The sequence below is a fragment of the Acipenser ruthenus genome, chromosome 50 (assembly GCF_902713425.1).
Source record: "Acipenser ruthenus chromosome 50, fAciRut3.2 maternal haplotype, whole genome shotgun sequence".
NCBI lineage: Eukaryota > Metazoa > Chordata > Actinopteri > Acipenseriformes > Acipenseridae > Acipenser > Acipenser ruthenus.
Window position 1 is genome coordinate 6,966,355 of NC_081238.1, and position 27,544 is coordinate 6,993,898.

The 27,544-nt window shown below is 39.7% G+C and overlaps 2 protein-coding genes across 4 annotated transcripts in view; one reads left to right on the top strand and one right to left on the bottom strand.

The window, feature by feature from the left end:
• Nucleotides 1–27,544, top strand: part of LOC117407809 (uncharacterized) — a 504,618-nt gene that overhangs the window by 135,026 nt on the left and 342,048 nt on the right. The gene's annotated exons all lie outside the window — the stretch shown is intronic.
• LOC117414435 (flagellar attachment zone protein 1-like) lies at nucleotides 2,038–9,335 on the bottom strand. The gene is made up of 4 exons (XM_034024183.3): nucleotides 9,196–9,335; nucleotides 7,726–8,744; nucleotides 2,784–2,881; nucleotides 2,038–2,474 (listed from the first exon to the last, which is right to left on the bottom strand). The coding sequence occupies exons 2-4, from the start codon at nucleotides 8,729–8,731 to the stop codon at nucleotides 2,373–2,375; spliced, it is 1,206 nt and encodes a 401-aa protein (XP_033880074.3). The 5' UTR covers nucleotides 8,732–8,744; nucleotides 9,196–9,335; the 3' UTR covers nucleotides 2,038–2,372.

Here is a 27,544-nt window from a genome sequence, read left to right on the forward strand (position 1 = left end):
ATTGTTCAATTGTTTTGCTTTATGGTTTAATTAAATTTGTTAATTGTTTTATTATTAATTATCCCCTGCACCTGGTAATTATTGGTAAATTAGAACCAGGTGCAGGGTATTTAAAAGAGGGCAGTCAGATTGCTCTGGGCTGCTGAGTAGAAGGAGGCAGAAAGGGGTGCTCTGCTTCCGAGCAGTCTAGAGAAAAGTATAAGCAGTGTAAACCTGTGTGGTTTGGTTTTGTATATATATATATATATATATATATATATATATATATATATATATATATATATATATATATATATTTGTATATGTACATGTAGTCAAAAGATTACATACCCCAATGGAAATTCGTAATTTCTAGACATTTCTCGAAAACAACAAATTTTAGGAAAAAATCATCTGTAGCAAAATTATTGCTTTTATGGATGAGGAAAAAAAGCTACCAGAAATAGATGTCTACAATTATTTATTTTAGAAATTTCTTTGCAAAACTAAAAAAAAATGCCAATTCAAAAGTATTTATACCCTTTGATGCTATGATAGTATTGTTTAAAAGGTGCTAGAAATTTCAATATGATAATGCAGAACCTAATTCTAGAAAAGTCTAGAAAATGCTGGATTGTAGAACATTCTTAGAGAGTATACAACGATTAGGCATAGGATGATTGCTGTCATTACCAATAAGTCAATATGGGAAAAAGTAAAGAGCTATCTGAAGACCTTAGGCAGAAAATGATTTATTGTTATAAAGCTGTAGAAGGATACAAGAAGATTTCCAAGCATTTGAGTACCCCAATTTCAACTATTGTTTCTATTATTAAGAAGTACAAGACTCATGGTACTGTCACAATGCTCTGTCGGTCTGGAAGAAAGAAGGTTCTTTCACCAAGAACAAGTAGAAGAATTGTGAGGAAGGTTAATAACAATCCGAGATTGACTGCCAAAGATATTCAAAGTGAATTGGCTGCAAGTGGGACTGGGATTTCCATTTCAACCATAGGTCGAGTATTGCATGGTGAAGGTCTCAATGGTCGCAGTACAAGGAAAAAAAAACTCTTAGGAAAATGTCACAAGGACAATGGCTTAAAGTTTGCAAAACGGCATTTGAATGATGGATATGAGTTCTGGTCAAAGGTTTTGTGGAGTGATGAAACAAAAATCGAGTAATTTGATCAGGCTGATAGTCGTTAAATTTGGAGAAAGTCTGGGGAGGCCTACAAAGAAAAGGACACCATTCCTCCTGTCAAGCATGGAGGTGGGAATATCCTTCTATGGGGCTGTTTTTCCTCTAATGCCACAGGAAATTTAGTTCCAATACATGGGAAAAGGATTCCATAGCATACCAGAAGATATTGGCCAATCATCTGAAACCCTCCGCTACAAAACCTGGTTTAAAGCGCAACTGGACGTTCCAAAACAACAACGATCCAAAACACAAAATCTACTTCAGAATGGTTAAAGAAGAATAGATTATCACTATTATCTGCTGTATTATTGAATTGTGGTTTGTCACACTTGTACTTTGCTTGAACAAAAGTTATTGTATTTCTTGCTCTTATTGTATTACTTGTATTGTAACACTTAATGTATTTGCTTACGATTGTAAGTCGCCCTGGATAAGGGCGTCTGCTAAGAAATAAATAAATAATAGAATCAAGGTTCTGGAATGGCCTAGTCAAAGTCCTGATCTAAATCCGATTGAGAATCTATGGTATGAGTTGAAGAAAGCTGTGCAGAAGAGAAGTCCTCGGAATTTGAATGAACTGGAACAATTTTACGTTGAAGAATGGTCAAGAATCACACCAAAAGCTCATTGACAAATATCCTAATCATTTAAAAGAGATTATTATTGGTAAAGGTGCCTCAACTAGCTATTAATTTCATTTCCTGCTTTCTTGTAACCTTTTCCTCATCCACAAAAGCAAAACTTTTGCTAGAAAAGATTTTTTCTATAATTTTTTGTTTAAGACATTCCTATAAATTACAAATTTCCATTGGGGTATGTAAACGTCTGACTATATATATATATATATATATATATATATATATATATATATATAGTTTTAGTATTTTTCCAAACAATCATTATTTTACCCCCTTTACTGAAAATTAAATTGTGTGATTAATTGATTAAAAGCCCATAGAGAAGTTTGAAATGTTTTTAAAATACTCCACTCACTAAAGAGAAACACTAACATGTTGACAGATGTTCATCACGCTTTAAATTTTAGAAAAATATATTTAAAAAGAGATGTGTCTAAAACTCCCATTAAATCACAAAGTATTCCACCTACAATTTGAAATCTATCACAAGAGAAGAAACACAGAGAGTGGGCTGGGTTTAGGCTGCATGTTTGATTCCAGGCACTTTCCAGCGGTCAGTTCTGCTGGTCGTTCTTGATGGAGACTTGCTGTTTGTAATCCAGGCAGACACCACACACACTGTAGGGCACTTCAAAAGGCATCACTGGATCAGATCCCTAAAATATGAAAGAGAAGGAGGGATGACAGCTGCTGTCAGATGTGTTGTTACAGTTTTGGTTTCTTTCTTTCTTTCTTTCTTTCTTTCATGCTTTTCTGTTTCCTATTTTTTTCTTTCTTTCAAATTTTATTTTTTCTTCCTTTTTCTTGTTTCTTTCTTTTGTTCATTCTTTTTTCTCCCTTTCTATTTTGGTTCTTTATTTCTTTTGTTTATTCCTATTCTTTCTCTTTCTAAATTCTTTCTTTCTTTCTTTCTTTCTAGCCAGTTCTCTATTCAGTGTACACTCAGAATTATCAGACATCCTTACCGTTATGCTTCTCAGTTCTTCAGCATAGAACTTTGAGTTCTTATCAAGGTCATCCCACTTTTGAAATCCAACAAACTGCTGGAAACAGTCCTGGAACTCTGAATAGGAACACAGACACAAGTCAATCAATATGAAACCATTCTCTGTTCTCCTATATCTACAGTTACAGCAATCAGAGCAGACCTTGAACCTCTTAAGCCCCTTTCTCACTGGCACTGCGACCCAGGTCACGACATGGTGTCAAGCGGGGCGACTAGCAGTTTCACAGGCAGTTTAAACAAGCAGGGTCGACCCTGGGCTCACAGAAGCAAATACGCAATGTACAGACGTGAAGACCCGGAAGGAGCAACGTTCACATGTACGGTGTGCATGTTAGGACATGGTCATTTCTCATGACTCCCCTGAGTCAGTTGTCATGGTGTTTTCTTTTTCATGTATCACTTTGTTTTGTGATCAGCCATCATTTGTCATTCATTTTTTTATATCAGGTATAATTCATTTTTTGTATCGGTTGTCATTCATTTTTTGTATCAAGTGTCATTTGTTTTTTATATCAGGTATCATTAGTTTTTATGTATGAGCGAGCGTTTTTCATTTTACAGTCAATAAGTTTTGATTTTAGATAACCGGTTGTGTGTTGCCATTAACTGTGTGATCAAAATGAAACCATGACAAAGTTATACTGTAAGCCTAAATGTAACATTCGAGAAGTCCCATTTTCTCTCTGCTATATTTTAATTAATGTTCCAGAAACTCAGTTAATGTTATGTTTTAGCGCCTCGTCTCAGATTTTATGTTTCCGTCATTTATTGATCTTGCAGGAACAAATGCATATGAATCTAGAGGGTGATCTCTTCGGTCTTATGACGATATTTGTAATATTTCCCTTGCGTGCATGGTTTTTTTCCTGTCAATGCCTACATTACACTAGATTACAGACCAGTTTTTTACCTAATGATTCCTTTCTATGACTTAAAAAAAAAAAAAACACCTCCTGAGGTGGATCGCTTTTGAGCTGGGTCAACCTGCTTCTGACCCAGGTTACGATCCAGGATTCTGTGAGTGCCAGTGTGAAAGGGGCTATACTCTGAACACCAGGGTTCCGGCTGTTTGTTTCTGTGGTTCCTCTTCTCTCTCCTGTCCATACTGACTTCTCACAGGTCCCTGAACAGAAGAAAACTGACTGTATAATAATAACGATAATTCATATAGTATGTTAAATAATTTATATAGGGCCTCATTTACAAAGCATTTACTGTATGCAAAACATGATTACTGTTCACAGTTCTGTCCTCGTCCTATTTACTATTCCCATTTTCGTGTGGAAAACAAGGATTTAGCGAAAGCAAAATGAAAGGGGCGGAATAGTGCTGCTGTCCCATTTGCATTTAATTAATGATGTTTACGTATGCAAAGCAGCATGTTTAACACAGATAATGACATTCATGAGCTATTCACGAAGGTCTGACAAGGATTTTGTGCAGACCCAAAAATTCTGCCGACTGAATCCTGCCGCAAAACCGAGAGCATAGGCAGTGGAAGCTGTGTACTATAATTTATTATCTACGCGTCCTACAACAATGTGAAGCCTGCAACCTATCAGCATGGTTTGTTTTGCATTACATGTAGAATAGACTTGTGTGACAGGGCCAGAAGCCCTGCACACTATTAAAGGGGGCAGGGCAAAGCCCTGCTCATGTAAAGTATATTTGTTTTGTATTATTATTATTATTATTATTATTATTATTATTATTATTATTATTATTATTTATATACGTATATACAGATGTAGTTTGTTTTGATTTGACAGCATGGACGGGGAGCATCTTTGTATACAATTCACTTCAAGCTTTACAAAGAGCATTTCCAGTGGAGCGATCAAAAAAGAAGCCAAGTTAGAAGCAAGAATTTTGTGAATCTTGGGCCCCAGCACCTTTCCAATTGTGCCTATTTGCTTGATGCTTGACAAGTTTGCCCCATTGCTTCTCCTAACCTTGGCTTTTGTGTCTGATATCACCCCTTTAAAACGGCTGTTGCGTTTTTCTAACTTGTTTTTTTACATTGATATACTTTACATGAGCACAGCTTTGCCTTTAATAGTGTGCAGGGTTCCTGGCCCTGTCACAATTTGTTATTTTAATATGTCTTCATATTTATAAGGATATTATTTTTTTTTACTAAACAAAATTGATTGAAAACATAAAAATACATATAGGCCTAGATATTCGAAGCAATGCGCAATCCCCTCGCAAAATTTGTGTCTCGCAAAAATTTGTGCTTTTGCACAAAAATTTATATTTTCCAACGGCACAAAACAGCTGCATGAAGTTTGAAAATAGCAGTTTTTTGCTCAATTTGCAAATGTGTTTGTGCCTCACAAAAACCACCTGCAAGACAAGAGCTACGAGTGAATGTGCAGAATTGGAATACTACATGACAATGGATGGTTAACAATACCCTGCCAAGCAGCTATCATAGGCGTACAGTACATACCAATATTCCTCAGACGAGTCTACACTCATATGTAACCTGCACATGTAATGCAGAATCAAAGCTCATCACACATTGCATTGGCACCCCCGAAGTTGCATGCGCTCCCCCACAAATATATAAATAAGCTACTAAATAGAGAAATGAAACAATGGACCACAGGATAGTGTAGGATATTCAATACATAACTTAAATAAAAATATATTGTAGCGACTAGCTAACTGGATAAGTGTCAACATAAAGGAGACGGACAAAATATCTCTATGGCATCAAACCTCCTCATCAGCCTCTTGGGATATTCAGAGCCTGAGGGCATGGTATACATGGTGTTTCACATTATACAAATGTTGTGAAAATAAATAAATAAATATATATATATATATATATATATATATATATATATATATATATATATATATATATATATATATATTAATGTGTACATTCAGATTATATCATTCAGATATAATTTATAATGTTTATTTAAATGCTAAATCTTTATTTTATATATATATATATATATATATATATTCTTATTAAATATTTATTTTGAGAATCAAGATTTAGCTGTTCGCAAATAAATCTGGATTTTGTGAACTTAAATATTTAACTAAATCTTAAATCTCTACAAAGATTTAACATTTAGCTAAATATTTAACTAAATCTTAAATCTCTTAACAAGAACATTGAATTGCATACTTGTTGTTTTACATTGCTGGGACTTTTATTCTGAAACAACACGTTTTTGTCCTGTAAAAGTGCAAACATTTTGTTTCATTTGTAGGAACTTTTGTTGCATTTGCATTTTTGTAAAGTAGACAACACAAATACTAGATTGTGCTTCAGTTAGTTTACTTTCAGACAACAAATGTAATTGTCTTTTCTCTTTTACACAAAAATGTATTTGTTTATTTACAGTCCTCTGCGTGGGTTCATAATGGAGAACACTCCAGAGTTTTTTCCCCCTTTGTCTCCTTCCTGTCATTTGTATCCCTGCCGCCACCAGTTAGCAAGCTCCAAAATAGTGAACATCTTCAGACCTGTTGCCACCTGCAATATGTATGCTAATTATAGTTTATCCGACTGGTATTTTTGCTCCAAAAACATATTTATGTATTTCCCCTTTGTGTAGGTTCATAATGGAATAGAAGAAGTTCACACAGAAAGAAATTTCTCGGTTGATGCTGCTGTATAGTGCAGTCAGTACATACAACAATAAAAGTTACAAATAAACCTATTTGAAATACAGACTTAAACGAGCAGAAAGACGGTAAACGGTAAAGTGGATGTGCTCGTTAACCTAGGGGTCATGAGCGAGGGTATAAATAGGGGTCGTAGTGTAAGTGATCTGTTCCTTGGTAAATGGTTAGAGACAACCTACAAGTAGCCTGTGTTACCGTCCTGTAAACTGTGAGTTTGTTTTGTCTGTTAGTGTTTGTTATAACTGTCTGTTTGTTTTAAACTAGACTTCCTATAACACGATCCGGAGCTGTAACAGAAGCCAGCATAAACCCTGACATCACTTTTACCCCTGCATTTCACAGAGAACTGTAAAACACCACCAGCACCTATTCACTGTCACTAGGAACTGTGTTTGTGTTTTGTGTTTAGTGTTGGTGTATGAAACTGGACTTTTTGGTTACGGGTCAAACCAGAAGATTTACAAATACCGAGTGATACACGCCGCTGTATCACTCCAACATTATTATTTACAGGTGTTTGCCATAAGGCTCTGGACATTGTTAATTAAATCAATAAACACCCTTGCACCTGGAAATCATTGTCTGTCTGTCTGTTTTGTATCCACTCTGCACTGCACGCACCTGTATTCACTCAAAACTTTACTACAGACTCCCACAGTTGCTCGCTTCAAATCAACTCTCAATACTCTTTTGCTTTCAATGCTCTTTAAGCCTGATATCTGTTATTAGCTGTTGTCTAAATTGCTATTTCAGGATTTTGCCTGTATTTAATGTGTTTGCATTGTTTTTTTTACTGTTTTTATTTAATGTACTATGCCCTGTATTTCACTGTATTTAATGTATTATGCATTGTTCCTCACTATCTTGTAAAGAGCTTTGTGATGGTGCTCCACTATGAAAGGTACTATAAAAAATAGATAGATTGATTGATTGATTAATAATTAATATGGTGTGTTAAATAACTAGTTTAATAACTGGTAATAATAATTCACATAGTGTGGTAAATAACTAGTGTGGTAAATACACGGTCTCAGTGTATAATAAGACTGTAAACCATATAATAATAATAATAATAATAATAATAATAATAATAATAATATTTATTATTATTATTATTATGATCTCACCAGTTTTTATACCGTATGTGACATATAATCATAAAAATATTATTTAAGCATTTACACTATTTAGAATCCTAATCATAATAATTAATATAGCATGTCAAGTAACTGATAACAATAATAACTCACCCTTTACAGTCATCACCTTTAAGCCAATTCTTTCATGTCCTGCAAGCTTTCTGAATCCCTCTTTGTGAGATTCATATTGATAGTAATACAGCCGGGAGGCAAAGATATTCAGGCTCACATTGGTGTGCTTCTCTACAAATTCAATTATTTGAAGGGCACAACTGGCACAAGGACTCCAGGAGATGAACCAGGTTATTTTATAACTTCCAGTACCTTGAATTTTAGATTCATTTTTCCATAAGCAGATTTTTTCAGCATGCATAGGTATTTCTTTTTGGACTTTGAACATTTTGTCCTTGAGTTTCTGCATTTCATATGTGAGATTATCCATTTCTTCTGCCAGTCTTGGCTTTTCTTCTGCGAGTTTTGCAATTTCTTCTGCAAGCTTTGACATTTCTTCTGTGTATTCTGACATTTTTTTAAAAACAAATTCTGCGAGTGTCTTCATTTCTTCTATGAGTTCTGACATTCTTGCGAGATTCATGATTTCATCTGCATGTTTTGGGATTTTTGCTGGTAGTTTTGACATTTGTTCTGCGAGTTTCCTCAGTTCTTCTGCACATTCTGACATTTTTCCAGGGAATGTCACCATTTTTCCTATGAGTTTTGACATTTCTGCTGCGTGTTTTGAAATTTCTGCTGCGTGTTTTGAAATTTCTGCTGCGTGTTTTGACATTTCTGCTGCGTGTTTTGACATTTCTGCTGCGTGTTTCGTCATGTCTGCCATTTTGTCCTTCAGTTTCAACATTCCTTCTGCGGCTTTCAACATTTCTTGTCTGAGTTTCGGATTTTGTTCTGTGTTATTCGATGTGTCTTCTGCGTGTTTCAACATTTCTTCTGCAAGTTTTGACATTTCATCTTCCCAGTAGCTTTTTTTGTACACTTTAAAATCTGGAGCCTCCTCGTTCTTGCACAGAATCTGACACAGCCAAGTCTCATTTCTGCCCTTGGCAAATTTCATGTTATTAAACTGAAAGGTGAAAATTTCGGCATCGATTTTCTCCATTTTGTTAAAAGAGCTGTAAAAAATAAATTTGACAAATCATTCACAAGCAGCGAGATTTGATGAATTTAGTTCTAGTATCATTTAAGGGACAACGGCACAGGGTACTGTCAGGCACCAAAACTGACCTCCTGTGAAACAGCTTTAGTTATGAATCAAAGTGCTTTCTTTACATGCCAGTTAATTCAGAAAGAAGTAGTACAAATGACAAAATAACAAGACTAATAATAATAATAATAACATCATCAACTGTAACAGTGAAAGCAATTGAAAACATTTGAAGAAAACAGATAATACACAAAAATAAGCAAATAAAATAGATCAAACAATTATATTTGTAAGTCAGGTTAAAAAGGCTAGACTAATATATTCATTATATATATATATATATATATATATATATATATATATATATATATATATATATAATGAAGAAGAAGAAAGTAATTGATAAATTGAAAACTCACTGTTTTAATAATTAGCTGCAATGCTGCGGCTTTAGTTTTCTTCAGATAGCACATAAGAAATAACCTGGCAGATTGATGCTGTAGTTGGATTTTGAAAACTCCTACTGTTTCCCCTTAATATATACCACAGAACCACTGCCACTGTACTTCCCTGTATGTCTGTTTGTTTATTTGTATTGGCACATTGAAAGGGAACATGGAAATATTCCTGACACAATAGGGCAGCGCTGTCAGTTTCTCTACGCTTATCACACCCAATCTTGACACAATAGGGCAGCGCTGTCAGTTTCTCTACGCTTATCACACCCAATCTTGACACAATAGGGCAGCTCTGTCAGTTTCTCTACGCTTATCACACCCAATCTTTGGGAAGCAATCAGAAGATAGAATATTGTGTACCATTCATCTGTGTCATATTTCACTAGCTTAAAGTATTATTATTATTATTATTATTATTATTATTATTATTATTATTATTATTATTATTATTATTATTATTATTATTATTATTATTATTATCAATTTGTCATTTAGCAGACACTTTTATCCAGAGCACCTTACAGAGACTAGGAGATGAACTTGTGCAACGTGGCTTAGATTCTGGTATAGTAAGCAAACTTGTTAAATTTGCAGACGACACAAAAATAGGAGGAAATGCAAACACTGTTGCAGCAGCAAAGGTCATTCAAAATGATTTAGACAGCATTCAGAATTGGGCAGACACAACGCAAATGACATTTAATAGAGAAAAGTGTAAAGTATTGCACGCAGGAAATAAAAACGTGCATTATAAATATCATATGGGAGATAGTGAAATTGAAGAAGGAATCTATGAAAAAGACCTAGGAGTTTATGTTGACTCAGAAATGTCTTCATCTAGACAACGTGGGGAAGCTATAAAAAAGGCCAACAAAATGCTTGTATATATATATAGTGAAAAGTGTTGAATTTAAATCAAGGGAAGTAATGTTAAAGCTGTACAATGCATTAGTAAGACCTCATCTAGAATACTGTATTCTGGTCACCTCGCTACAAAAAGGATATTGCTGCTCTAGAAAGAATGCAAAGAAGAGCAACCAGAATTATTCCTGGTTTAAGCAGACAGGGTAAAAGAAGGTATTGACAATGTCAACCCAGGGGAGTTTTTCGACCTGAAAAAAGAAACAAGGACCAGGAGTCACAAATGGAGATTAGATAAAGGCACATTCAGAACAGAAAATAGGAGGCACTTTTTTACACAGAGAATTGTGAGGGTCTGGAACCAACTCCCCAGTAATGTTGTTGAAGCTGACACCCTGGGATCCTTCAAGAAGCTGCTTGATGAGATTCTGGGATCAATAAGCTACTAACAAGTAAAAGAGCATGATGGGCTGAATGGCCTCCTCTCGTTTGTAAACTTTCTTATGTTCTTGACAACAACTGCTGCAGAGTCACCTATAATCAGACCTCAATTTTATGTCTCATGTTGTTCCTATGTTAAGATGCAATGCTCTGCGTGATCAATTTTATATTCATGCAAATGGAATAATGCTTGTTTCCCTTTTTCTAAACATAAGGCCAATGCTTCTAAACAGAGGACTTTATTCACACTTGAAGGAAATGGTTCCGTGTCACCTTCAGTTATGTCGCCACTCTTTCTTTGGCTCAGCTTTGGGATTATGGCATGCCCTTCCTAGCTCCACTGTGTTCCTGTCAAGCCTCTCTGGGTTTAACCCTTTGTGGTCCTATGTCGGACCTGGTCCGACATTGCAATTTTCCCTTTCCGGTCCAATGTCGGACCCTGACCGACATCATCAAAAAGACGCAAAAAATAGGTCTCTAGTAATTTTTTCTCTGGAATAAGCCGAGAAAACCATTCAATGTCCGAGTGAGTCCGATAGGAGCTGAGAGAAGCTGAAAAACCAAAAAACAAAAGAGCGTATCTCATGAATACTGATAGACCCGGCATCACATAGATAACACAGACATAAACAAACAAGATAGCTGCTTCCTCATCCAGCGCTCAGAGAATATCACAGACATTTGCAGAGCTTTTTTTAGATGTTATAGTAATAAAATAACGACTTGGATCGCATTATTGAGGAGTTTGTTGATAAAACGAGTGATCAAGAGATGATTTATCGGTATGTACTATTATTAAGAGTTATTTGAAAAATATAGCGAACAAGGGGTGGGGCGGTGCTGGAGATGCAGTACTGAGTGTCCTGTTGATATGCAGTGCAGTCCAAGGAGCTAGGGAGAGGCCGAATGGCAGCACAGCAAACTTGTAAACGCTTCCTTGAAAAGAGAATCGGAGATCATTTCTGTGCTCTGGACGAATGGGAACGTGAAAGTACGTGTCTTTTAAGAACCTGCTGAGGAGCCTCAGGTCTAGGTTGTGGCGAAAGGCGCCATCCTTTTTGGGTACCAGAAAATATCTCGAGTAGTACCTCTCTCTGTGGGAGGTGGGGTCTATGAGACGAATGGCTCGCTTGCAAAGCAAGGTGGCCACTTCCTTCTGAAGTACCGAGGCCTGGAGAGGGTCTGTCAAGAAAGTATTCATGATACCTCAAAAGGGAGGAGGTCCCAAGTGGAACTGGAGCACATAACCGTTTTGCACAGTGGCGAGCACCTAGGAGTCTGAGCTGCAAGTGTACCAGTACTGCAGCTGTTGTGTCGAAAAAGGGGTCTGAGGCCGCCAGCCTCAAGTGGCTGAGGCGGGGCAGTTTGGGGTGGCAGTTTGGGGTGGCTGTTTAGGGCGCTGGCCCTGGAAACGTCTCCTGTGATGCTGGTGTGTGGACTTGCCACGTCCTGCGTTCCCTCTGCCTGCCGGTTGGGCCTGGGTGCTTGCTGCTGGTGTGCCCTGTAGGCGATGCCTTAGGTCACCCAGCGGAGCCGTGGGGACTGGAACTGTCCTGGTGACAGTCTGCGTCTGAGAAACTCGCCAGTGGCTCGACCTGCCCCACGCGGTTGGACCAAAAGTATGTCCTGGGGATATAGGCACGTCAAGCAGCGTGGCCTTATCCACATCAGGAACTCTGGCTTGTGACAACCACAGTGGTCTACAAGCCACAATCAAGCTAACCAGGCCCCGGCCTAGAGTTTGCCCTTGGAGACCGGAGATCTGCAGCAGTGTGCTGGACAGGAGATGCAACTCTGTGGACACTGGCTCGGGGAGCGGGGCCTCATGCAGTACACCATCCAAGTAAGCAGTAAGCACACTCGCTGTGTTAGACAGGTGAGTTGCCTGCGCCTCTGCTGCATACGTCCGCATGAGATGCATTTCCGTCACCTTTCATTGAGGGTTCGGGCACGCCGGGTCTCTAGCCAATCCACCCATCGGCAGGACCTTTACTAGAGCAGTGATGGTGGAGTCTACCAGGGGAAACCCCACTAGGCCAAGCTTATCCGTCCCTTTCTAAGGAGGCAAGCGGTGCGGCGTGTTTTAGCACGCTATGACCTTAGGCAGGACGATCCCAGGAGGAGCGTACCTCCTCCATGAAGTCTGGGAAGGCCGGTAACTTCTGAGGGCGAGGAGCCATCGCCTGCGTCCGGAACAGGGACCTGCATGGTTACGCTGCTGACGTCCAGGGGACCTGCAAGAAAGCTGCAGCGCGTCCCATAAGTGCTAAAACTGAGCTGGACAATGGTGGGGCACTGGCTTCTGAGGCCACCGCAAAGCCAGGTTCTTCCTCAGCAGGGGTCTCACCCACCTGCATATCAGAGGAGAATGAGGCCTCGTCCCCAGAGGCCGCTATGGAGAGCGTGTCCTCTTGCGCCGGCTGAGACGCCTCTTCCCATCCCCCCTGAACTCCCCTGGGGAGGGGGGGTATGGCAATTGGGGCTGCAACGGAGCCTGGACAGAGGCCTGTTTGGAACGCTTCACCCTTCTCGCCTGCGGAGATGGGGAGCAACTGCAGGAGGCCTGCACATCAGGGATGCTTAGCAGGGGGTCCTTGGACAGGTCATGGTGGAGGGGTTCTGGGGCTACAAGAGCCGCCGACGGTCCGGCCATAGAGGACATGGAGCTCGCCCTCGTGGCCCTCTCCAAACAAACTTTTTTCGCCCAGGGCTGAAAAGCCTTACAGATGCTGCAGGCCACGTCCCTCTCGAGGGCCAAGGTGGCATGTTGGATGCACAAGCACCGTGCACAGAGGGTATGTTTATCCTCTTGCAGGATATTTGCATTGCAGGCTGTGCAGGGGTGGAACCCCGACTTGCCTGGTTTTGTGCATGGGCCATGCACTAAACACCGCTTGCACTGCGCTCAAGCACTGATTATAGTGTGAACGCTGTGCGCTCACCCACTAGCGTTTGTGCACCGTGCGTATCGAGCACTGTGCGCACCGAGTACCGTGGGCCCCTCGTGCACTGCGTACCGTGCAGCACCGTATGCCCGTGCACTAGTGTAGCAGTAGCACCGTGCACCATGCGTGCTGAGCCCCGTGCACAACAAGTACCGTGGCATTACATGCACCAAGTACCGTGCAGCACCATGAGCTGTTGCGCTAGGTCTGTGGCAGTGGCCAAGCACTGTGTGTCCCGAGCGCCGTGCCGAGCGCTACACAAATGTGCCTGCCCTAACCGCGCGGTCAAACACACCTGGTCAGTGCATAGCGTGCACCAGGGGGACACAAGGCCGAAGCCACGGTGGGCGAGTTGAAGCAGACAGCAAAACATGTAGAAAGATAGTATAGGGGAAAGCACACTATTTGTTTACAAGGCCCGACTCACCGAGGTGAGCGGGCCTACGCAGCCGGCAGGGTCTACTCAACAGCGGGGATGCGGCAAGGCCTAGCCCCATGGAGGAGAGCGCGGCTGGAAGAGTCACTTGACAGCGGCGATACGGCAAGGCCTAGCCCCGTGGAGGAACTGTGTACTCTCAGAAAGAAATAGACAACCAATCGCGGGTGACTGCACAGGCAGTCGCTCACACAGGACAGACAGATAACAAAGAGCAGTCTACCACGCAAGCGAGGAGGCCGCTAAAAGACAGAAAGTCAAAAGGCTTGGTCTTTTCAAAGTCGTTGATTCCAGGAAAGCGGCGAGCCAGCTTTCAGTATGAATGCAAGGGAAATACAATCCACTCGATGAGCTCTTTTCTATCAACATGCATAGCTAAACACATAGGTCTTACTGTACCATCTTGAGAAGGAAAAAGAGAAATGGCTTCCTTCGTATGACAGTTTTATCCCCTCGGTGGGCGGGACCGAGTGCATCATCCCAGGAAGGGGCCTATCAGCAGCTCTGGGCAATGGGCAGGCATATCCCATACGTAATGTCATTGGTGGTCGTCTTCGTCTGTGTACATGAGTATATTAATTATTGTAGATTGTAGCCAGCCAGCATTTTTGTAAATAGTAACACATGTAATGTACAATAAAATAAACATTTTATTTGTGTCATCGGAGTCAATTTCAGGCGGAGCTTCATGGTCGGCAAGGTGACACAGCTGAGAGAATGTTTTTCTCCGTCATCGCATCTGGTGCTGTCAGTGTCAGTTTCTCAGCACACAGTACAGTTAGTCACTCAGTAACGAGGTGCAAACAGGGGATTGATGGATCAGTATGAGCGTTTACGAAGGTGCTTTGTTAAAAAAATGTAAATCTAAATTTATAACTCTTTATTTTTTAGCAAAATAAAATCTAAGACCCCATCTGTTGTTGATTCCAACTTAGGCACTTCACATAAGGACTAGTAAGCTTACATCAGGACTAGCAAGTTTCAAAGATACTAGTCCTTTAGACTAGTAGCACAATATTGTGTGTGTGTGTGTATGTGTGTGTGTGTATATATATATATATGTATATATATACAGTATATATAGAGGCTAGATAGTTGTTAGCTTGGTTTGTTTTTATTCCCTATTAATTAAATTCTATTCAGTGTGTGTGTGTGTCTATATATGTGTATACAGTGGTTTGCAGAAGTATTCACCCCCCTGCAAAGTTTTCACATTTTGTTGCCACCTGAGCATATTCCACGACACTTTCATGTAGAATCTACACAAACTACTCCACATTGATAAAGTTAAAAAATGCATATAGAATATAAGTAAGATTTACAGAGAAAAACAGTTTAATCTCAGTAAGTATTCAACCCCTTTGCTACTGCAGCCCTAAATCAGCTCAGGTGCAAATGATTTGTTTGAAAGGTCACAAAATTAGTGAAATGGTTTCAGCCTGTGTGTACTCAAAGTGGTTTAACTTTTAGATAATTTCCCTCAGGTATATAAAGACTTTCAAGCTGCAACTCACGTAGTGATCTGTGGCGGAGTGTCCCGTTCCTATATATATATATATATATATATATATATATATATATATATATATATATATATATATATATACATATTTGTGCACTGTTTTATTATTTGTATTGTTGTTTGCAGCGCGGATAAGAGCGCCGCGTATTTGTTATTGTTTTTATATTTTAAAAACCCTGTGAGGATGGCTGATCAGCTACTGATTATTTAACTAGCTGTCAGTCATGCATCCTTACTAAACTCGTGCAGACTGTGGCCGAGGGGTAATAAGATAATTAACAGCTAGTTAACACCTCGGCCAGAGTATAAGAACCTGCAGCTGTCTGTGCTGCGAGGAGTGTACAGAGGAGAGAGTGCTAAACCGTATTTGTTTATTTGTTTGGCCCTTGTGCCTTTTTGTTTGTTGATTGTTTAAATCTTTTGTTTTGTTTATTATTTAATAAATACGCTGAACGCAGTTGCGTTCAGCTTCACCCACCCATCCATTGTTTTGTTTCTGGTACTTCCTGGTCCGTGACATCACCACACACGCCACTCAACAGCATCTCAGTCACATGATCCAACAAAGTAACCATGAAGACCAAGGAGCTTTCAAAACAAGTCAGGGATAAAGTGGTAGAGAGGCACAGAGCAGGAGAAGGGTACAAGAAAATTTCAAAGATGCTGATTATTATCTCTCTCAGCACAGTGAAGTCCATCATTAAGAAGTGGAAGATGCATCATACCACCCAGACACTACCCAGATCAGGTCGCCCTCCCAAACTGAGCAGCTGGGCAAGCAGGAAACTGGTTCTTAATGTCACTCTGAAGCCAACAATGTCCTTGAGAGATCTGCAAAGTTCTATGTTTGAGATGGGAGTTCACACATCAACAATAAGCCGGTCCCTACACAAAGCTGGCCTGTATGGACAGGTGGCAAGAAAGAAGATATTACTCAAAAAGCCTCTTCTTAAAGCACAATGGAGTTTGCGAAAAAAGCATGTAGATGATACTGCAGACATGTGGAAAAAGGTTTTGTGGTCAGAAGACAAAAATTGAACTTTTCAGTCTAAATTCCAAGTGTTACTTCTGGCGCAAGCCCAACACTGCACATCACCCAGTCAACACCATCCCAGCTGTCAAGCATGGTGGTGGCAGCATCATGTTATTTGGATGCTTCTCTTCAGCAGGAACTGGGAAGCTTGTCAGGATAGAGGGGAGAATGGATCGTGCAAAGTACAGGCGAATCCTTGAGGAAAACCTGTTTGAGTCAGCCAAGACTCTGAAACTGGGGAGGAAATTCACATTTCAGAAGGACAATGACCCAAAGCACAAAGCCAAAGCCACACTGGAGTGGTTGAACAAGAAGAGAATTAATTTTCTTGAGTGGCCCAGTCAAAGTCCTGACTTGAATCCAATCGAAAATTTGGGCGAGACTTGAAGATTGCAGTCCATCGACAATCCCCAACAAACTTATCAGAACTGGAGCAATTTTCCCATGAAGAATTGGCAAAAATGTCACCATCCTACTGTGCAAAGCTAGTAGAGACCTATCCAAAAAGACTCATAGCAGTAATTGCTGCAAAAGGTGCTTCTACCAAGTACTGACATTTTCTTCGTTTTGCTGACATTTAACATCCTCCTCATATAACAGTATTCAGTTTACCACTACAGCTTTGAATAAAAAAAGTTTGTTTGAAAAACTGTGCACACATTATTTGTAATTCAACAAAATGTGACATTATTGGTAAGGGGTGAATACTTCTGCAAACCACTGTATATATATATATATATATATATATATATATATATATATATATATATATATATATATATACAGTGCCGTGAAAAAGTATTTGCCCCCTGTCTGATTTTCTGCATTTTTGTATATTTCTGACACTGAATGTTATCAGATCTTCAACCAAAACCTAATATTAGATAAAAGGGACCCTGAGTGAAAAAATAACACAAAAATTTGATACATATTTCATTTATTTATTAAAGAAAGTTATGCAACACCCAATGCCCCTGTGTGAAAAAGTAATCGCCCCCTTAGACTCAATATTATTATTATTTTATTATTTGTTTATTTAGCAGACGTCTTTATCCAAGGCGACTTACAGAGACTAGGGTGTGTGAACTGTGCATCAGCTGCAGAGTCACTTACAATTACGTCTCACCCGAAAGATGGAGCACAAGGAGGTTAAGTGACTTGCTCAGAGTCACACAATGAGTCAGTGGCTGAGGTGGGATTTGAACTGGGGACCTCCAGGTTACAAGCCCTTTTCTTTAACCACTGGACCACACAGCCTCCAATAACTGGTTACGCCACCTTTAGCAGCAATAACTGCAACTAAACACTTCCTGTAGTTATTGATTAGTCTCTCACAGCGCCGTGGAGGAATTTTGGCCCACTCCTCCATGCAGAACTGCTTCAACTCCGTGACATTTGTGTGTTTTCAAGCATGAACTGCTCATTTTCAGGTCCTGCCACAACATCTCAATGGGGTTGTGGTCTGGACTTTGACTAGGCCATTCCAAAACTTTAAATTTCTTGTTCTTCAACCATTCTGATGTAGACTTGCTTGTGTGTTTCGGATCATTGTCTTGCTGCATGACCCAATTGCGCTTCAGCTTCAGCTCACGGACGGATGGCCTGACATTCTCCTGTAGAATTCTCTGATACAGAGCAGAATTCATGGTTCCTTCAACGATGGCAAGGCGTTCAGGTCCTGACGCAGCAAAGCATCCCCAAACCATGACACTACCACCACCATGCTTGACCATTGGTATGAGTTTCTTGCTGTGGAATGCAGTGTTTGGTTTTCACCAGACATAAGGGGTCCATGTTGGCCAAAAAGTTCCACTTTGGACTCATCTGTCCATAGAACATTGTTCCAGAACTCTTGAGGATCATCCAGGTGCTTTTTGGCAAACTTGAGACGAGCATTCATGTTCTTCTTCGTGAGCAATGGTTTCTGCCTTGCTACTCAGCCATGAATCCCATTTTTGCCCAGTGTCTTTCTGATGGTGGAGTCATGAACACTGACCTTAGCCGAGGCGAGAGAGGCCTGCAGATCCCTGGATGTTGTTCTAGGGTTCTTTGTGACTTCCTGGACTATTTTACGCCTTGCTCTTGGAGAGATTTTGGCAGGACGGCCACTCCTGGGAAGATTCACTACTGTCCCAAACTTTCTCCATTTGGACAATGTGGCTCTGACTGTGGTTCGGTGGAGCCCCAGAGCCTTAGAAATGGCTTTGTAACCCTTTCCAGACTGATAGGCATCAACAACTTTTTTCCAGAGGTCTTCAGGAATTTCTTTTGTTCGTGGCATGATGTGCCTCTAGAACCTGTGTGCTGACAACTTCACTCTGATGGTAAGGGCCAAAGTTAGTCAGATTTATATTGGGCTGGGCTGGCCCAAATCAGGCCTGGTTATTAACCAAAGTACTCAAACAGCTGACCCTAATTATCCCTTTAATTGGGTTGAGTTAACTAGGGGGGGCAATAACTTTTTCACACCTGAAGATTGCATGTTTGATTACCTTGCACACCAAACAAATGAAAGAAGCACCAAACTTCGGTGTCATTTTTTCTCTCAGACTCCCTTTATATATTACTACAACCCACAAAAAATCTGACCAAATACAATGTGAAAAATGTGCAAAAATGCAGAAAATCAGACAGGGGGCAAATTCTTTTTCACGACACTGTATATATATATATATATATATATATATATATATATATATATATATATATATATATATATATATATATATATAGTTGTTAGCTTGGTTTGTTTTTATTCCCTATTAATTAAATTCTATTCATGGGGGTAGGAGTACAGTCAGACATGACCGCGGTTATGTTCAACACCAACCCTAAATAAAATGTTGTTCCTGTTATTAAGCAGTAGTAATAATGGGAAGCAGTGGTATTTTAAAAGAACAGAAGCCAGTTTTCATTTTAGTGAAGTAGGCTACAGTATCTTTTTTTCATTAAAAACTTGTTGTTTATTGAAATTGATATTCAGTTTTCATATTGAAACTTGTTGTGTACGACTCATTCATTCATTCATTCAAAACGACAATAGGGTTGCAGTCCTTCTTTCACAGTCAGTGTCATCTTTATGACACGTAGCTGAAATTGTTTAGAGCACGCAAGAAATAGCAGAATGTAACTGTGTTGAGAATTGTAAGAGAACGCATCTGAGAGAAACATTTGATGACATTTTAACTTTCATAGCTGAAGAGGTGCCGGGGCAATGACTCGTGAAACCCAGAGACACAAATTAACCACTGACTGTAACCTATTTACAAGCTAATAACAGTACTGTATTTAAAAAGTGCCCTCAGCCCTATACTGCTGGCAGGCAACATTCTCTGTTGCTGTTTATTTTTGAATGTTTTATATTTTACTGTAACAAGCCCAGTTGGTTTCTGGCTATTTTGGTAAAGTGAAGCAATGGAGGATTCACAGACACATGTTTTGGGGCCTAAAAATAGCTTTTGTCAATAGTCAAGCATCTTGAGGCAACAGTTTACTTGAAAATGATTTTTTTTTTAAAAAGTCAAGATGTAAGCCTTAGCATATAGTGCATTAAAAATGTCTAAACGTGTACATTAGCTTGGTATTTTATAAAACGCACTAGAATCACTATTGGCAGAAGAAACAGTAATACTGCTCTCCCAAATCAGTGCTGTAGATCAGCGGCTCCCAAACTGGGGGTCTCTGAACAGGCTCTAGTTACACATTATATTAATAAATAAGGTAAGTAAGTTGGTCTATGATGTCATAGCCGTGCAGTAAGACATGCGGTCATGTGATCTTCTTCAGCCAATCACAGCACTTAATTTATCCAAGCCATTTTTAAAATAAGAAATAACCCACGACAGGGTGTGCTGCAAGACAATTCTTACCGCACACCCTGGGTGCGTTGTGAGGCACGAGGCCGCACGAGTGAGACTTGCGTGGTGATTTCTCAGATGGCTTTTGAATAGTGTTACTGCTACTGCTTGCCTCGGAGTTTTCTTTGTTCTGTTCTCTGACTAAAGAAATACAAAAGTATATTTGCCAGTTTTTCTGTAATTCTTAGTGACAGAGATGAAAAACATTGTTGAGTGATTTAAATGCTGTTTCAGTTGTATGTTGACAGTTTTACCCACAGAAACACTGTTTAGATCATTGTTACTATTAAGGTGTAGTAATATTAATAGATCAGGTAAGTAAGTTGGTCATAGCCGTGCAGAAAGACAATTATTACCACACAGTCATGTGAGTTTGTTCAGCCTTAATTTATCCAAGCCATTTTATAACACCTATATTTACAGGAATGTAAAAGACAGGATTTTTTTTTATTATTTTTTATGAAATTATAACTATAATTATAATATGTTTTGCTCAATTTGTAGATAAAAAAAACATTCTTTAGCATCGCTCTGTATTGCAAAAGCAAAGCAGCCCCATAGAAATGGTGATAAGCTGCTGTTATTACCTGTCTCGGTGTGGACATCGTTGTAGATAATGCTAGGTAAGGAGGCTCGACAAAAAATCAAAGCAAAGACTAATTGAAGACATGTCAGATGATAGAGGTTTGCAGCTGAACAAACGGCTTTGCAATAGTATGCATTTTTACAGGCATTGAAACCTCACTGTGTTAATACTCCTGCATTTCATTGACACAGTGAGTATGTTAAATTTGTGTGGTTGAACTTTGACTTAATATTGAAGGCAGTAATATTAGCATCAGCTTTCCAAAAGCAGTAAAACAGTTTGTGTAACCATTGTAAGCGTGACTTTTATTAGAGCTTCATTTATTAGGAGTTGTGTACGTTCTCAAGCCAGAACCCCTCATCAGTTTTACTCCCAAAGTGGTATAATGATTGTTTCAAAATACAGCAGTTTATATGTAGCTACTGACTTAAATAGTGAGACTGTTGATGGAATTAATGGTAATATTAGGCCTGTCACTGTTGATCAGTTAATACAGTACTTGGTGGCAGTAGGTGCAGAGGAAACATTTATTTCGAAAAGGCTTTTCAAATTGGAAAAAGACAAGTGAAGACTGGAGCAATCTTGTGCGGCGGTGTCTTTAAATCCAGTCTTGTTGTCCTTGTTTTTCATGGTGGTGTTGGTTTCAGTGTCCTTGTTGTTTTATTTGAGATCAGGAATATGATTTAATGTTGTACTGGTTGTGCTGGTACAGGTATACACACAGACAACACTCAAGCTACGTGCCTGTAAAATAACTAAACTCTGCTTTTAATTTATTTTGCAAACACAAGGTATGTTCCATGAGTTGTGTGTGTTGTTTAAAGGGGTATGCTTTCTATTTTTTACATCAGAGATACAATCACTTTTTGGAGGTTTTGGAAAGTGTGTGTGTGTTTGTGCTTTTTTGAGGCTGCAGATTCAATAAGCAGCCATTAGCCTAATATTGAAAAACAATCTTTTCTTTTTTAGTACATAAGCAATTCTCCATCACAATAAATACCAAAAATGTCCAAATAACACTCATATGATGAATAGTATGTCTTGCAGATTCGTTATACATGCACCCCCCATTCTGTGTACCGTTTTCTCAGCCATGACACTGCATAGTGGCACAAGCACTGACTTTTTGTGATAAAAGCCATTTGAATTACAGGAGGTGTATCTGTCAGTCTATCTGTTACCTGTTTAGTGAGAGGATTGAGAGGCGTGTGACTGAGCCTGCTGTCAGTGCCACCTTGCCCCTAGCTTTGGAGTTGAAACAGAGAAAGTGAAACATTCAGGTCTTTCAGGATTACTTGCCATTAGTTCACCTGTATGGATTGTGCTTTCAGTTTCTACAGTCACAGCAGAGAGAGACACCCAGCATTGAAAACAAGACCCTGACACTCATAAGCTGTGTGGGACTCACACCTTTTAAAAGGTAAGTTACAATGTTCTGTTTTATTAAGTAAATGTGTAGAAAGGACCTTAAAATGTAAAAACTTCTTAGAGCTGATTGATTTGAAACCTGTTCCCTGTAGAGGAACAACCAGGCATATTGTGAAGCCAGAGCAAAAGCAAAGGCCCATTTTCAGATAGGATTAAAATCACATGAACATTATAAAACCAGCAGGAATAGAATATGCTGATTTTGTCACAGGGTGACTGAAATGCCACTCATGCAGCCCTTTTCTAAGCACGTTTATTTTGAGCACGTTTCTAGATAATGTATGTGTTTTTTCTCACTTTTTGATTTATACTATATTGGCGCACGTTTTTATAATGGTATGTTTTATTATTATTTGCACTTTTGATTTTACACGTTTGGCTTTGTCATGAAGAGGATTGTTTGTTTTGTTTAGTCACGGGCTGTACGAGTTGGGCTAGATGTGGTGAGCGAGGCTTCTGGGAGGTGCAGTTTTGCTGCCATTACTTACGAGCAGACAGGAAGAAGAAGGAGCTCCCGAGTGGCGCATCCAGTAAAGGCGTTCCGCGCGGAGTGCAGGATGAGCCCTATAGCCTGGAGATCACAGGTTCGATTCCAGGCTATGTCACGTGACCGGGAGTTCCTAGGGGGCGGCGCACAATTGGCTGAGCGCTGCCCGGGTAGGGAGGGCTTAGGTCGGCATGGGAATCCACGGCTCACCGCGCATCAGCGACCCCTGTGGTTCTGCAGTGGAGCAGCCAGATCTGTGTTGTTCTCCGGCACTATAGGTCTGGTGGCATTGCTGTGAATCTGCAGTGCGAAAAATGACGGCTTGGCAGGAGCACGTTTCGGAGGACGGGAGGAACGGGGAGGCATGGGCAAAAGTATGGCAGTAGCAACAGGGACGGGAGCGGCGTGGATCCGAGTCTGGAACAAAACACAGTAATAGCTGCAGAGTAATGCGAACCAGGCGAGCTTAACAGAAATACAGGGAAGTTATTATTCTCTTTTTTGTTTATCAGACTGTTTGTTGATCACCCCTGTTTTTAGTTATTCATGCAGCTTTTATGCCCCAGTGCTCTCCATGGGTTTGGTGCACTTTGTATTTTTGCTTTTGATTTAGTTTTATCTTGTTTGATAAGGAGCTCCTGCATTTTAATTAAAAGCCAATAGAATGTTAGTGCTGTTTTTAGTAATGATTTGTTTGTTTTTCACATGTCCTTTTTATCTATATTGTAGCAAATAGTTAAGCTTTGTGTTTTAAAGGGAAAGGGAAGTTAGGCAAGTTCATTTTTAATTTTTTTTTTAAACTTCTTTGAACACTTTTACTCTTGCCTCCATAGAAATAGAGGGGGCCACACAGGACCAGTCCAGGCTGCTGCAGAACCACCCAGACACGAATCCCTTTCATGGTCCTGGAAGAATGGTTACTTTGGTGGGTGTGGCCTAAATATTTTTCCTTTTTATTCTTTTGATACTTTGCACCCTAGCAAAGTAGTGGGTGTAGTTTTTATTTGCTACTTTTCCACCCTTGTCATAATGTGGGTGATGATCTTTTGCTTTTAAACATTTGTTTTACATTTTATAAAAATAAAATCTATTTTAAACTGTTAATGCTTGTGCTGTCTGTCCCTGGGTGTGCTGGCCTCTGATCCTGCATCCTGCTGTCGCAATATTTAACGAACCTGTGTAAAGTAAAAATTGGTAAACATAAGTTATATTGGGTCATGGTGCCCACAACCACCAGTAGTCGGCTACAATTGTTGGGTGTGATCCGTGACGCCCTGGTGATAATTGTGTGAATAAAAACAAAGCACAACACTATGAATGCGTAGGTAAAGACATCTCTGCCTAACTGATGAGTGAACATGAAGTGAAATGGAAGTGTGTAGAAATGAGTAGCAGCTGTAAAGTGGAAGCAGATCTGAAGTATGTATCGTTAAAGGATTCTGAGGTTCTGTATGATGGGATCATGAAGCAGATCTGAAGTATGTATCATTAAAGGATTCTGAGGATCTGTATGGTGGGATCATGAAGCAGATCTGCAGTATGTATTGTTAAAGGATTCTGAGGTTCTGTATGGTGGGATCATGAAGCAGATCTGAAGTATGTATAGTTAAAGGATTCTGAGGTTCTGTATGATGGGATCATGAAGCAGATCTGAAGTATGTATCGTTAAAGGATTCTGAGGTTCTGTATGGTGGGATCATGAAGCAGATCTGAAGTATGTATCGTTAGAGGATTCTGAGGTTCTGTATGGTGGGATCATGAAGCAGATCTGAAGTATGTATCGTTAAAGGATTCTGAGGTTCTGTACGGTGGGATCATGAAGCAGATCTGAAGTATGTATCATTAAAGGATTCTGAGGTTCTGTATGATGGGATCATGAAGCAGATCTGAAGTATGTATCGTTAAAGGATTCTGAGGATCTGTATGGTGGGATCATGAAGCAGATCTGAAGTATGTATCGTTAAAGGATTCTGAGGTTCTGTATGGTGGGATCATGAAGCAGATCTGAAGTATGTATCATTAAAGGATTCTGAGGTTCTGTATGGTGGGATCATGAAGCAGATCTGAAGTATGTATCGTTAAAGGATTCTGAGGTTCTGTATGGTGGGATCATGAAGCAGATCTGAAGTATGTATCATTAAAGGATTCTGAGGATCTGTATGGTGGGATCATGAAGCAGATCTGCAGTATGTATTGTTAAAGGATTCTGAGGTTCTGTATGGTGGGATCATGAAGCAGATCTGAAGTATGTATAGTTAAAGGATTCTGAGGTTCTGTATGATGGGATCATGAAGCAGATCTGAAGTATGTATCGTTAAAGGATTCTGAGGTTCTGTATGGTGGGATCATGAAGCAGATCTGAAGTATGTATAGTTAAAGGATTCTGAGGTTCTGTAAGGTGGGATCATGAAGCAGATCTGAAGTATGTATCATTAAAGGATTCTGAGGTTCTGTATGGTGGGATCATGAAGCAGATCTGAAGTATGTATCATTAAAGGATTCTGAGGTTCTGTAAGGTGGGATCATGAAGCAGATCTGAAGTATGTATCGTTAAAGGATTCTGAGGTTCTGTATGGTGGGATCATGAAGCAGATCTGAAGTATGTATCGTTAGAGGATTCTGAGGTTCTGTATGGTGGGATCATGAAGCAGATCTGAAGTATGTATCGTTAAAGGATTCTGAGGTTCTGTATGGTGGGATCATGAAGCAGATCTGAAGTATGTATCGTTAGAGGATTCTGAGGTTCTGTATGGTGGGATCATGAAGCAGATCTGAAGTATGTATCGTTAAAGGATTCTGAGGTTCTGTACGGTGGGATCATGAAGCAGATCTGAAGTATGTATCATTAAAGGATTCTGAGGTTCTGTATGATGGGATCATGAAGCAGATCTGAAGTATGTATCGTTAAAGGATTCTGAGGATCTGTATGGTGGGATCATGAAGCAGATCTGAAGTATGTATCGTTAAAGGATTCTGAGGTTCTGTATGGTGGGATCATGAAGCAGATCTGAAGTATGTATCATTAAAGGATTCTGAGGTTCTGTATGGTGGGATCATGAAGCAGATCTGAAGTATGTATCGTTAAAGGATTCTGAGGTTCTGTATGGTGGGATCATGAAGCAGATCTGAAGTATGTATCGTTAAAGGATTCTGAGGTTCTGTATGGTGGGATCATGAAGCAGATCTGAAGTATGTATCGTTAAAGGATTCTGAGGTTCTGTATGGTGGGATCATGAAGCAGATCTGAAGTATGTATCGTTAAAGGATTCTGAGGTTCTGTATGGTGCGATCATGAAGCAGATCTGAAGTATGTATCGTTAAAGGATTCTGAGGTTCTGTATGATGGGATCATGAAGCAGATCTGAAGTATGTATCATTAAAGGATTCTGAGGATCTGTATGGTGGGATCATGAAGCAGATCTGCAGTATGTATTGTTAAAGGATTCTGAGGTTCTGTATGGTGGGATCATGAAGCAGATCTGAAGTATGTATAGTTAAAGGATTCTGAGGTTCTGTATGATGGGATCATGAAGCAGATCTGAAGTATGTATCGTTAAAGGATTCTGAGGTTCTGTATGGTGGGATCATGAAGCAGATCTGAAGTATGTATCATTAAAGGATTCTGAGGTTCTGTATGGTGGGATCATGAAGCAGATCTGAAGTATGTATCGTTAAAGGATTCTGAGGTTCTGTATGGTGGGATCATGAAGCAGATCTGAAGTATGTATCGTTAAAGGATTCTGAGGTTCTGTATGGTGGGACCATGAAGCAGATCTGAAGTATGTATCATTAAAGGATTCTGAGGTTCTGTATGCTGGGAGGTTACACCAAATGTGTCTGAAAATGAATGATCATGTTGAAACCACAGCATCTACACCCTGCATTGACAAAGGCTGCATTCTGTCATTTTAATCTTATTTTATGTTCCTGTAACATGACCTATAAGTTTGTTTGTGTCACCTCTGATGAGGTGTGTGCTTGTTTCTGTGTGTTTAAAGAACATGAACCGGTTTGAGCTTCAGTGCTGAAGCATTCAGGCATGTCTGTCCAACCCATTGCCTGCAGCTGGGCAGGACGCCAGCAACATGTTACAGCTTGATTCTAACATTACAAGAATGTATTAAAAACTACTTTACTGAGATTGATATCTCCTGGTTTATTTATTTATTAAAAAGGTTCTGTCTTAATACCTGCAAGTTCCCAACTACACTAAGTGAAAGGCAGGATTTTCTTTCAGTCACAAGTTCCCTGTGGATAGTGTGGGACATATTCCCTGTATATGATATTAATAGCTGAATGTGTATTAATGATATAACTGAACTAATTAATGAAACTGCTGTGTCTTAGGAGAAGAGCCCCTTGGTTCCTGCCAGGAATACTGAACTGAAGATGACCAAGGCTAGGAGGGGGGCATGTGGACGGTGAGGCTGAAAGGACAGTGAAGAGACCGCAAAACTGCAAACACAAGCAGTTTGGGCAAGGAAGACATCAAATATACATGTCAACAAGTCCCAACTGCAACAACAAGCTGCTGGACGATAGGAAGCAGACAAGAGACAAATGTCAAAGATATGTGAGTGAAAAAGGTGATGTACACAAATGACCTCATGAAAGCAGCTACTCAGCATAGTGAAAAGACTATAAGTATCCAAGCAAAACTAAACATGTTGCGCTCCACATCGAATGCTAAACAAGGTGCTGTGACTCTGCTAAG

What these genes read in the sequence shown, in the direction of transcription:
- LOC117414435 (XM_034024183.3), bottom strand. Translation starts at nt 8,731, where the DNA reads ATGGAGAAAATCGATGCCGAAATTTTCACCTTTCAGTTTAATAACATG. An exon ending in AAAGGTGATGACTGTAAAGG is followed by an intron (nt 2,882 to 7,725) that starts GTGAGTTATTAT and finishes GTTCCTATTCAG; the next exon opens with AGTTCCAGGACTGTTTCCAG. An exon ending in AAGAACTGAGAAGCATAACG is followed by an intron (nt 2,475 to 2,783) that starts GTAAGGATGTCT and finishes TTCATATTTTAG; the next exon opens with GGATCTGATCCAGTGATGCC.